At 38.1% G+C, this 13,388-nt stretch overlaps 1 protein-coding gene across 3 annotated transcripts; it reads left to right on the top strand.

Annotated features, from left to right (window-relative positions):
- The first annotated feature begins 2,484 nt into the window (after positions 1-2,484).
- On the top strand, positions 2,485-12,334 carry LOC129520829 (zinc finger protein 684). 3 transcript variants are annotated; one of them, XM_055342035.1, is made up of 5 exons: positions 2,485-2,645; positions 4,344-4,382; positions 8,427-8,553; positions 8,885-8,980; positions 10,791-12,334. In XM_055342035.1, the coding sequence occupies exons 2-5, from the start codon at positions 4,368-4,370 to the stop codon at positions 11,693-11,695; spliced, it is 1,143 nt and encodes a 380-aa protein (XP_055198010.1). In that variant the 5' UTR covers positions 2,485-2,645; positions 4,344-4,367; the 3' UTR covers positions 11,696-12,334. The 3 variants fall into 3 exon arrangements, with proteins under 3 accessions (XP_055198010.1, XP_055198011.1, XP_055198012.1); XM_055342036.1 differs by lacking the exon at positions 2,485-2,645 and adding an exon at positions 2,676-2,988; XM_055342037.1 differs by lacking the exons at positions 2,485-2,645; positions 4,344-4,382 and having other exon boundaries at positions 8,421-8,553; positions 8,793-8,980; positions 10,791-12,333.
- Positions 12,335-13,388: the final 1,054 nt, after the last annotated feature.

Genomic DNA, 13,388 nt, shown 5'->3' with positions numbered 1-13,388 from the left:
GAGATGTGAAGTTAGAGGTGACTCTTAGATATTTAAGGGGAAGTTTCAGGTAGGCATAAGGAATTAGGGGTCTGCTATTCAGGGGAGAAATGAAAGCTGGAGAATACAGATTTTTCAGTCATCATTACATAAATGGCGTTAAAGATCATGGGATCAAATGAGATCATTTAGGGGAAAATTTCAGAAAAAGTCCCAAGGTCAAACCCTTGAGTATTCAAACATTTGGAGGAGGAACAAAGGAAGAGTTTTAGTACAGGAAATACAGAAGTATTCTTAGTGAAATGAGAGAAACTAGCTTTTTTGACATGTTATAGAAACCAAGATAAGGAAGTGTTTTAATAGTGTTGAATGCTGTTGAAGTCTAATATGAGGACAGAATTGGAATTTCATTGGTAACTTTACAAGATCAGTTTCAGGAGAGGAGAGTCAAGAAGCCATTAGAGTGAACTGCTGAGAGAATTGGGAAAAAATGTGAACAACAAGAAGCAACTCCTTAGGAAAATTTTTCTATGAAGGAAAGTTAGGAAATGGTGCAATTGCTCAAGTGGGCTACAGATCAAAAACGGATTTTTTTTTTTTTTAAGTAGACTTCATGCTCGCCCAGCACAGGGCTTGAACTCATGACCCTGACATCGAGACCTGAGAAGAGATTAAATTTTTTTAATTTTTATTTATTTATGATAGTCACAGAGAGAGAGAGAGAGGGGCAGAGAGAGAAGCAGGCTCCATGCACCGGAAGCCCGATGTGGGATTCGATCCTGGGTCTCCAGGATCGCGCCCTGGGCCAAAGGCAGGCGCCAAACCGCTGCGCCACCCAGGAATCCCCCTGAGAAGAGATTAAGAGCCAGATGCTTAACTGACTGAGCCACCCAGGCGCCCCAAGCAAAGATGTTTTTTTAAAAAATGATATATAAAAATATGTTTTTATGACACTGAAAATGCAAGTCAATGGCTAACTATATCAAGTGGGCTGTTACTGCTACCAAGCAACAGTACTATATTTCCTTATTTTTTTTTAAAGATTGATTGATTGATTGATTGATTATAGACATAGAGAGAGAGAGAGGCAGAGACACAGGAGGAGGGAGAAGCAGGCTCCATGCCCGGAGCCCAACACGGGACTCCATCCCGGGACTCCAGGATCGAGCCCTGGGCCAAAGGCAGGCGCTAAACCGCTGAGCCACCCAGGGATCCCCTATATTTCCTTAATCTACTCATGCTCCCACATTCCTAAATAACTAACATTAGAATCTCAGATGCCATTGATTATAAGGTACATAAATATTTCATATACTCTAAAAAAGAAAAAAAATGCTCCAGTTAAACTATGGCATGGCAACATTTGTAAGACAGCAATTTCACATATGTTAAAACATGAAAAGTGTATTAGAATCAATGTAATAGAGTATTTCTTTTCTCAAACGTCCAATACCTTCCCTATCTTCATTTTTCAGCTTCCTATTTCACTAAGAAAACAGAAGCACTCAGAAAAGGACATCCTCATTCTCCTATTAACAAATCTGTATGCCTCTCTGTGTCTGTAACCTATAAATTCTGCCTCTCTTTTTATTTCAATCCATGAGTGGTCCATACTTACAACTTATCCTTCTGTTGTGTACTGGATTCCACCCCCTTTCTCCTGAAGGACTTTCTTCCTGCAATCGTCTCATGTCTCCTGTATTGTCAATTTCCTCCTCTATCATTTCAGTTAGCATACATAATATAATTTCTTCCAGCTTAAAAAAAAATTCTGGACCCAAAATCCATATGCAACGACAGCTATCTTTAAAAAGCCAAACATCTAAAATTAAAAAATTAAAAAAAAATAAAGCCAAACATCTTACAAGTACTTTCTATATTTGCTTTGTACACTTTCTCCCATTCTTTTATCCAACTCTTATAAAATCCTTATCAGATTTAATCAAACTTCTACCACTACACCAAAACGGCATGTTTTAACAGTCTCCACCATGCTAAACCCAATGGTCAAGTCTTAGTTATCATCCTACTTGATTCATCAATAGCATTTAACCCAGTGGATCACTCTCCACAACTTGAAACATTTTCTTCCCTCGATTTTGCATATCCAAACTCTTCTACTTTTAAGTCTGTCTCACACATTATCCTCTCTCAGTCATCTTTCTTGGGTCCTCTTTATCTCCTTCGTTGGGACCTAAACTGGAGCATTGCTAGAAGAAACTGAACTAAGGGTAGATTATTATTTTACACCATTGATTTAGATTTTCTTGTTTTTAAAAATTCTGATGTCTTTTAAATTTTTAAACTAAAATCCTATATACACCTCCCTTTTACAAATAAGCATGGTTCTCAGGGAAGCCCCAGAGATACCAACCCAGGAATCTCCTCCCTAAGAGGCAGATGCTCTGACGCATTCCGGAAACGAGCTCACAGGCCTTATGGGAAATGTAGTCCTCTATGACTAGCCTGCACCGCGGAGGGACCTGGGAACCTGGGCGTCACTTACTTCCGCGCATGCGCAGTGGGGCGGCAGCCGGTATTCCGTAACCTTCCGAGCTGCACGGAGTGAAGGGAGCGTGCGGCTCTAGCCGCGAGTCTCTAGGAGATGTCTGTAAACCTGATCTCTTAGAAGCCAAGCTGGGAGCCTGGCGGTGAAAGGCTGGCAGGTATGACTCTGCGAAGCCTGGGGACGGACGGGAAGGGCGGGGAGAAAGACAGAGACCGGTTTATTGGCTTACCCAGCCGAAGACAAAACTTCTCAACCCCCACGTGCGGCGATTTGGTGTTTGGGCGTGTGGGTCCTGTGCAATTCTGGAGTACTTCAGAGAAAGCAAGAGGAGGGTCTGACTGCCACTCATTGGATTCCCAGATTCCGGGCGGGCTGGGACAGACTCAGTTTGCGTTCCTGCTCCTGTGGGTAGAGGTCACTGTGTAGGAACCTGTGCATCAGGCTGTTGTTACCTTTTCTGGTTGCAAGAACATCGTTGGCCCTACCAGAGCTTGCAAAAGGTAGTATTAAACCATTCAAAGGGATCTAGGAAGAAAGCTTTTCTAGTGAAACTGCTATTTGTGTATCTTCACAACAATAATCTGAAGTGTTCTCTCTATTTTGCATATGAATTAACTGAAGCTGAGAGAGCTTAAAGTACTTGCTTTATACTGAAGGCTTAGTAAATGGAAGAGCTGAGATTCAGACCCAGATGAGTTCTCACCAGATTTTTTTTTTTTTGAGCATAGTTAACACACAATGGTACATTAGTTTCAGGTGTACAACTTACTGATTTGACAAGTTTTTTTTTTATTTTTATTTATTTATGATAGTCACACAGAGAGAGAGAGAGAGAGAGAGAGGCAGAGACACAGGCAGAGGGAGAAGCAGGCTCCATGCACCGGGAGCCCGACATGGGATTCGATCCCGGGTCTCCAGGATCGCGCCCTGGGCCAAAGGCAGGTGCCAAACCGCTGCGCCACCCAGGGATCCCCTGATTTGACAAGTTTATACATTATGCTATGTTCACCACAAGTGTACTTACCATCTGTACCCCCCCTTATTTCACTATTACAGTATCATTGACTGTATTCCTTATGCTTTGCTCCAAATTTATTCTTTTTTGCAAAATAGCACCCTGCAAAAAGAGTTGAGTTTATTCTCCTTCTGAAATATTTGAGCAATGAATGCTAAGTAAATTTGGATTTGTAGTCTTTTTTCTTTTTTTAAGAGTCTCTTTGAATCTGCAGATCTTCCAGTGAACACTGTAAATAAAGTTGGGAGTCCCTTTTGCATATTTTAGTCTTTCTATGCCCCAGTTTTACTGGTTGGAATTTCTAAAAACCAATACTGCTCTCTTAGGAGACGGTGAATTTCCAGGGAGGGGACAGGTTTAGAGTTTAAACTGAACATGCTCCAGCTTAAAAAAAAATCCTGGTCCAGCCTTCTCAAGAAAACCCAACCTAACTTGAGCTTTCTTATCCCAGCTTCAGAGCAGAGATTTCCAGAACTACTGAGTTTCAGAGACCAGGCTTTTAGTTAGTCTTTTAACTCATTTGTTATTATTTTCTTAGGATAAATTTTTGGGAGGAAAAAAATGTCCCTGGTTCAGAGATTAACTGCTCGCTGTTAGATCAGCAGGACTGAAATGTACTACACTTATCCTACCTTAATATATTCATAACAGAATCACCAGTCAAATTTGGTGCTTATAAAATATGGACTTTTCTGACATCGCCTAGAATCCTCATTCTCCCACTAGGTGGCATTTACTGAAACTGCAATGTGAGTCCTTCTTTTCTGATAGTGCTTGTTTCCTACATTCTTTCTAGTTTTTCATGCCTTTCTATTCTTTTTCCCATTTTTACTTTCATAGATTTCTGTGTAAGAGCTGCAGAAAATGATCAGCTTCCAGGTAAGGTATCCATTTATTTAGTCATTTAAATCCCACAAAAATCTATATAAAAAGGAAATGTAAAGACAGGAGAAAATGTGGATTGAATAGATCATGTCCATTAGAAAATTTGGAAAGTTGATAAGTTGATATCCAGGTCACAGGGGCTGCACATAGTTGGAATAGATTTGAGTTGCATATGTGGACCCAGTCTTTATAGCAATCACAGGAAATTGATAGCCACTTCAAAGTATTGGTATTATCTGTGAAGATGAAGCAAAAACAATTCCTCAGATAAGTAAAGATATTCCTGATTCAATTCTTTGAAAAATATATCTTAAAATGGGTGTTCATAGAGATAATATTAAAAATAACATTCACAGCAACAACCCTGTGATAAATTTAACATCAGATTTCCTTTGACTTCCTTAAAGTGTTTCCCAGAGTAAGCAGAGAACATAGTGCCAACAAGCAGCATTATTTGAACTTAATTTGTAAGTTCAAGTACATAGCCTTTCTTATATTCTTCTGGACCCATATGTAAACTTTGTACCTTTTCCAGCATCTCCTGGTATGCTCGAGATCTTGTCTTCCGTGTGAATTTTAGAATCAGCTTGTCAGTCTCTATAAATGGGGTATATTAGGTGTTATAATTGTGATTGCAGTATACTTTTACATTAATTTTTAGAGAATTCATGAGTTTTCAATAATGTATTGAAAATCTTCCATCTTTCATACAAGCCCTTCTTTACATTTTTATAGGTTTATTATTATAATTTCTGTACATTTCTTGTAAAATTTACTTTCGGTTTAAGTCGCTGTTGAGAATGGGATGAATCTTTTTTCATTATATTTTCTAATCGGCTATTTTGGTGTATAGGAAAATATGTATTTATCTATTTGATTTTTTGTCAACTTACAGAACTCTTATTAAGTCCAAGATGTTTTTAATTGGTTCTTAGATTTTCTAGATAGACAGTCATATACTCTTCAAATGGAGTTTTGTTTCTTACTGCTCAATATATATGTCTTCAATTTTTTATCTTGTCTTATTGCAATGGACAGGACTTCTAGGAACTATAATTTTCAGGTGTAATTACTAGCCAATATCTTTTTTGTTCCAATTTTAATGGGAATAGTTCCAGTGTTTCATTGTTTCCTCTTGTATTTCGGTAGATAGTTGGGTTTTGTTTTGTTTTTTTTTTGTTGTTGTTGTTTTTAATCAAGTTAAAGACTTTTGCTTCTTAAGATTGTTTTCATAAATTGGGAACTTTTTGCCTCATAAATGTTTCAAAATGCCTATTGATAAAATAATATATTTTTGTCTTCTTTAATATAGCAATTTTAGAGAATTTCTAATACATTTCTTAATACTGAACTATCTATGCATTCATAGGACAAACCCTAACTAGTCTTCTAACTTTTTAAAGGGCCAGATAGTAAATATTTTAGGCTTGAAGGCCATACTGCCTCTGTGGCAACTATGCAACTCTGACTTTGGAGTTGAAGTAAATGAATGGGTGTAAATGTTCCAGTAACATTTTATGTACAAAAACAGCAGGTCAGTGCATGGATTGTAGTTTGCTGACCCCTGTTCTATATGGTTTTAACTATCTCCATGATAGACATGTAGTTACATGCCTTTTTAATTTCAGCTTAAGTTAGTTAAATATGATTTTGGCTTTATGGTTGAGAGGATATATTTTTATCATGTTAAAAAAAGCCATTTTCTATTTTGTTATGGTCATATGAGTCTGACATGTTAACCTTATAGCCCTTCTAACTTACATATTTACTTTGTAGTGTTTTACAGATTGTAAGATCTCTGAGACCAGTAATACCTTTCTTTTTTTTTGTATCACCAGTGCAATGTCTGATAAGTCCTTATTAAACATTTTATGAGTAAATGAATGAAGGACAAATAAGTAATATTTTAAATAATTTTAGTGAGACATAATTAAAATAGTACAGACTGACCCATTAAAGTATATACAGCTCAGTGGTTTTTAGTCTACTCACAAATTGTAAAACCATCTCTACCATCTAACTTTAGAATATTTTCATTACCCTCAAAAGAAACGCCATACTAGCAGTCATTCCTTGTTTCTTTCATCTCTCAGCACTAGTTTGTTTTCTATTTCTATGGATTTGCCTTTTCTGAACATTTAATGTAACTAGGACAATATAATATGTGATCTTTTTTTATATAAATTAGATATTTTTAAAGATTTTATTTATTCATGAGAGACAGAGAGAGAGAGAGACGCAGAGACATAGGCAGAGGGAGAAGCAGGCTCCATGCAGGAAGTCTGATGTGGGGCTTGATCCTGGAACTCCGGGATCACGCCCTGAGCCAAAGGCAGAGATCACCCAGGTGTCCCAACATGTGATCTTTTTTGACCATCTTCTTTAACCTAGCACAATATTTTCAAGGGTCATCGATGTATATGTATCCCAAATGATATTGCATTATATGGATATACCTCATTTGGTTTACCATCTATTCATCAGTTATGGATACTCATATTGTTTTCACTTTTGGCTGTTATGAATATTTCTCTGTGAACATTTGTGTACAAGTTTTTATGTGGACATATATTTTCAGCTTTCTTAGGTGTATACTTAGGAGGAATTCTGGGTCATATGGTAGCTCAGTAGTTTACATTTTGAACAACTCTAAAACCGTATTCCATAGTTGCACCATTTTACAACCCCATTACCAATGTATGAGAGTTCCAGTTTCTCCACATCCTTATCACCACATGTCATCGTCCATCTTTGATTTTAACCATCCTAGTGGGTGTGAAGTGATATCTCATTGTAGTTTTGATTTGTGTTTACTAATAATGTTGAGCATCTTTATACGTGCTTATGGACCATGTGTGTCTTTGGAGAAAGTCTGTTCAAATATTTTGCCCATTTTTAAGTTGAGTTATCTTTATATTGTTATGTTGTAAGAATTTTTTTTTTTTTAATGAGTGGGAAATATCAGAAAGGGAGACAGAACATGAGAGACTCCTAACTACCTCTGGGAAACGAACAAGGGGTGGTGGAAAGGGAGGTGGGAAGGGGGTGGAGGTGACTGGGGGGCACTTGATGGGATGAGCACTGGGTGTTATGCTATATGTTGGCAAATTGAAATCCAATAAAAAAAATTTAAAAAAAATAAAAAAATTAAAAAAATAAATTCAAGTTAGTTAAAAAAAAGAATTTTTTTTAAATATTCTAGATACAAGTCTCCTCTCATGGTTTATGATGTGAACATATTTTATCCCATTCTGTGGGTTGTCTTTTCACTTTCTTGATGATGTCCTTTGAAGCACAAAGTTTAAATTTGATGATTTCCATTTTATCTGTTTTTTCTTTAGTCACTTATACTTCCTGTCATGTCTAAGAAACCACTGCCTAATCCAAGATCAGAAAGATGTACTCCTGTGTATTCTTCGAATAATTTTATAGTTTTAGCTCTTGCATATAGGTCTCTGATCCACCTTCAGTTTATTTTCACATATAATATGAGGTGTTTGTATGTGTGAAGAGGATCCAGTTTCATTCTTTTGCATGTGGCTACTTAGCTGACCCAACACCATTTGTTAAAAAGACTATTCTTGGGGATCTCTGGGTGGCTCAGTGGTTTAGCGCCTGCCTTCAGTGCAGGGCATGATCCTGGAGTACCGGGATCGAGTCCCACATCAGGCTCCCTGTATGGAGCCTGCTTCTCCCTCTGCCTGTGTCTCTGCCTCCCTCTATCTCTCACTTTCTCTCTGTCTCTCGTGAATGAATAAATAAAATCTTTTTTTTTTTTTTTAAAAAGAGACTATTCTTTACCCAGTTGAATTGTCCTGACACTAGTGAATATTTTTAATGTCATTTTTGTTTCTTTCTTTTTTTTTTGTCATTTTTGTTTCTATCACAAAGTCTATTTCTGAGTCAAGCATATAAAACTTATCATATATAACTTTTTAAAAACTCAACAATAAATATGATAATAAGAGGCTGCCATGATTCTCTTGCAAGTCCCCGAATTATGCACACTGTAGTTTGAAGATCAATATGCTGTTACAGGGATCAGTGACATTCCAGGATGTGGCTGTGGAATTCACCCCAGACGAATGGCAGCTGCTTGACTGTGATCAGAGAACCTTGTATTGGGATGTGATGCTGGAGAACTTTAGAAACCTCATCTCAGTGGGTAAGGACAGTGGGTGGTAACTCTTTAGTGTAACTAAGAATATACTCATAAGTGCCCTTCCTTTAGGATTTGTGGAAGCTGTGGACATTCTGAAGCATTCCTAAATTCAGCCCTGAATGTTAGTGGTCACAGATTCTTAATCCCCTTTGAGATCATGCATAAACAGATAGTGTGTTTATGCTTCTACCTCCCAAATGGAGGTCTTTTCTGTTCTAAAGTCTGTTTGTCATTCTTTCCAGGCCCTGAGACTCAAGGAGGCAGACCTGAATTGTGAGGTAGTCGTTTGTCTCTAGCACTTTGTCTCCAGTTCTGTGTTGTTTCTCATGAACAGGGGACCCAGTTACCAAAACAAAAGTGATCTTTAAGGCAGTGCAAGGACAAGAGCCATGGATGGCAGAGGGAGAGAAGCCACGTTGGCACTATCCAGGTGAGTGAAAGAAAACCAGGCAGATGAGAATCCTTGGAATTGAGATTCCAGTTGATCAGTGTGAGGGACAAGGTACCTTTAAAGCAACTCTTTCAGGAAGCACCTCTTAAAAGCCCCACACCTTTGGAAGTGACTGGGTGCACTTGACATAATATCATCAGATCCTCAGATGACACCTTCGCTGTCACTCTGCCCACATAGCTAGCTGCTCTTTCTCTTTGCCAGCTCTTGTATGGAGGGATATCCCTCTCCCCTGTGCCCTGGCTCCCTGCACCTCCTGTTCCATGTAGGTCCTTGCTTTGTTCTTTTTTTTTTTTTTTTTTTTTATTTATGATAGTCACACAGAGAGAGAGAGAGAGAGAGAGAGGCAGAGACACAGGCAGAGGGAGAAGCAGGCTCCATGCACCGGGAGCCCGACGTGGGATTCGATCCCGGGTCTCCAGGATCGCGCCCTGGGCCAAAGGCAGGCGCCAAACCGCTGCGCCACCCAGGGATCCCTGCTTTGTTCTTTTAATTTGTGAAATCCCCATTCTTCTTCCTTCCTTGGTGTGTTCACAGATCTTTTCCAGACATCTGGTTCTTGTAAGGTAGTTATGTTGTATGGATTTGAGAAATAAGGAATAAGCTAAGAGTCTCAAGTGTTACACGAATATTCCCCCTTAATGGAAGGGAATCTGATCTCAGAAATAGTGAAAAACCCTCTTCTCCCCAATTTCCCTAATGTTACTATATTAGTGGACTTAGCATTGTAGGGATTTGAGTTTGGCCGTGATGATGTTACATTGCACAAGTTGCGGCATCATGGTAACAATCAGAACTGACCTTCTTGACTACAAAACATATAAAGGCAAAGTTGCTAAAAACTAGAAGTTTTGTGTTTCAGGTCTCCAGAGTTAATAGAAGTCATTAAGTGTGGAGAACAAAATGGGAAATGTTGATTTGAAGCATGTGGTGGCATGGGCAAAGCAGGGTTCTGGAGACTGTTCTATCTGGGAGATTGAAAGAGGTTATAAAAAGTAGGTGATTTTCAGGACAAAGTCATGTCAAGTGATAGAAATAACTGATCATAGATGCAAAAGGAATTTAGGTCTGGTCTTTTTTTAAAGATTTATTTATTTATTTGAGAGAGAAAGAGAAATTGTGGCAGGGGGTAGGGACAGAGAGAATCCAATCCCCATGCAGATGCAGAGCCTCATGCAGGGCTCTATCTCAGGACCCTGAGATCATGACCTGAATCTCAGCTGTTGGAGAGTTGGAGCCTTGTCTGAAGGCATGTCTGTGATTTGGTTGGAGTTAGAGGACTAGAGATGTTAGAATGTTCCTGAAGGTAACTGCCATTGTGCCAGGTGATTAAGAGGAAAAAAAGATGAATGAGGGACATGGGGAGCTGTCCCACCAGGGTAATCTAGGACTGAAGTGGTGAGGACTCTAGATCTGCCATCTCCAGATCTAATTTTTCCTCTGCTATTTTCACTTAGCTCCCTAGTCTCTCCTTCCTCGTCACCTCATCCATTGGTCAGATCTCCACAGTGGGAGATCTATCTCTTCCTGTGAGATAACTGTGTATCGATGCTTGTGCCCTATTCACTGTGACTTGTGTCTATTTCATTATCTTTCCATAGGTCATCTATTCTCATTATTGTCTATCATCTGATCCTACTTCCTCTTTGGCAGTTTTATTCTTAAAGCTCAGGAGCAAAGCAAATACAGGGTTTGTTTCAGAATCAGATACTAGATTTGAAATAATGTTTGTTTCTATGATTGTTATAGAAAAAAGTAACTAGGCATGTTTTGTTGTACTCCCTTTTAGAAGCTGATTACCTGCTTGTTGATGAATCAGAAAAGCACCAGGAAAAGAAAGACAATTTTTTGAATTCAGTTTTGTTCACATTCAATAAAATTCTGACTATGGAAGGGCTCCATGATTATAACATGAGCACAAGTCTTAATCCTACAAGGAAAAAATCATATAAATGTAAGTCATATGGGAAGAGTTTGCAACCTACTTTAGACTTGCTTAATTATAATGGATGTTATACTGGAGAAAACTCATATGAATGCACCGAATGTGGGAAAGCCTTCAAAAAGAAGTTTCATTTCATTAGACATGAAAAAAATCATACAAGAAAAAAACCCTTTGAATGCAGTGACTGTGGGAAAGCCTATAGCAGGAAGGCTCACCTTGCAACTCATCAGAAAATCCATAATGGAGAGAGACCCTTTGTGTGCAACGATTGTGGGAAAGCGTTTACGCATAAAGCACAACTGGTGGTCCACCAGAGACTTCACACTGGAGAGAAACCTTATGAATGCCATGAGTGCGGGAAGTCATTCACCTGGAACTCCTCCTTTACCCAACATGTGAAATCTCATACACTTGAGAACTCATTTAAATGTAAGGAATGTGGGAAAACCTTCAGGTATAGCTCATCCCTTTATAAACATTCTAGATTTCACACAGGAGAGAAACCCTACCGATGTATTGTATGTGGCAAAGCCTTTGGTAACACATCTGTGCTTGTTACACATCAAAGAATTCATACAGGAGAGAAACCATATGGGTGTATTGAATGTGGAAAAGCCTTCATCAAGAAGTCACATCTCCTTAGACATCAGATAACTCATACAGGAGAAAAGCCCTACGAATGTAATAGATGTGGGAAAGCATTTTCCCAGAAGTCAAATCTTATTGTACATCAGAAAATTCATACATGATATTTATGTTGTAAATATGATAAAGCCTTAAATATTAGATTAAGTCTTATTAAACAGATTTCATGGTGAGAAATCCACCAATTTGAATGGAGTTGGAAGACTAGATTTCCATAGAAAATAATGTCAATCATGTTCTGGAAGTGATAATAAGGTTTTTACAGAAAAAGATCACAGAAAACATCTATTTGTAAATAATAGAGCATAGAGCTTAGTAAGCATCAAGGAATCTGTGAAAACTGCATTTATCATCTCTTTTATTTTTATAACATTATGGAATTATACAAGTGTGAGTATAAAATGTTTATGTATTACATTAAATTATATCAATCGGGTGAAGTACATGTTTTTTTCTTCCAATCCTAACAACATGCTAGTGACATAATGTGGTTTAATATGAAATATTAATTTCAGTAACTCTATCCATTTGCTGGCACTTTTAATGGGCAAGGCAGTGTTACAGCATCTCAGTCCCCTCTTCAATTATAAAACTTGTTAAAAGATATTTTCCTATGTATGTAAACAGCAAAACAAACAACTTAAGACACCAAATGAGAGGGAAAAGCAGTTGTATTCTGGATTACGATAAGTATTCAGTTGAGGAGAATAAGTATTTAAATAAGTTTGTAAATAAAACATTTGCACTTCAGATATTCCTGTTCGTTTCTTTGGTGTATCTACATAAAATGTAAGCTTAGCTCAAGTGGTGTTTAACAGGGGTACCATCTGTATTTGATTTTAGTAGAGTTGGGTGTCATGATACTTTGCAACTTTGGGGGAGTGAGGTTTTGGGTATGTTTTTGTTTTCTTGTAAGAAATTGATAAAGGTTTAGCTCTTAGGGGTGTCTGGAATTGTCCTTGTGACAGCATAGGCAGCATTAATCAAGTTGAAAAGAGCAAGTTTCTCTGTTAAGCAACTTCATTGGAATGTGAATTATGCAAGTTACACTTATTCCCTTAAAAGGATGAACCAGCCATTATTTAAGCTAGAGTTTTTAATGCTGTCTGCAGTATTCTTTGATAATGTCAAAAACCCTTATGCCTTTTCTTGAGTGGTGACAAAACAACCTGAACCTAAATTTGGAAATCAAGACTTTTCAAGTTTAAGCTGAGTTACAACTCTGTTGCATGTTTTTCTTTCATTAGCCATTTTTTCTTGAAGAGTAATGTTGAGTAATGATTAAAAATGAGTGAAAGTACTTTTTGGAAGAAGCATAATGGAACTCAAGGAACTGAATTAAATCCTGTCTGAGGCAAAAATTCTATGCTTGGCCCAACTTTAGTTAGGCTTCTGAACTTTCTAGGCCTTCTCTTCTGTGCACTCCCTTGTAAAATCTAGTTTTAGCAAGAATCTTGCTAAGTCAGTTTAACCAGAATTCCCTACCCTAGATATCTGATCAGGTTCCTTACCCTTTACAGTCCATCAGGTGATGTTTGATCGCCTGGCCTTTCTTCAGCAAGACTCCTGTTAGGTCAAGGGGCACCTGGATGGCTCAGTCAGTTAATATCTGTTAAATATCTGCCTTCGGCTCAGGTCATGATCTCAGGGTCCTGAGATCAACTCAGGGATCCTCAGTGAGGAGTTTGCTTCTCTCTCTACCCCTGCTCATGTGCTCTCTCTCTCTCTCTCGATAGATAGATAGATAGATATAGATATATATCATGCAGACGTGTTCTCTAATAAATAAATACGTAC

This window comes from Nyctereutes procyonoides, unplaced genomic scaffold (genome assembly GCF_905146905.1).
Source record: "Nyctereutes procyonoides isolate TBG_1078 unplaced genomic scaffold, NYPRO_anot_genome, whole genome shotgun sequence".
Taxonomy (NCBI): Eukaryota; Metazoa; Chordata; class Mammalia; order Carnivora; family Canidae; genus Nyctereutes; species Nyctereutes procyonoides.
Note: the sequence above shows the minus strand (reverse complement) of the source record. Positions and strands in the feature narration are given on the sequence as shown.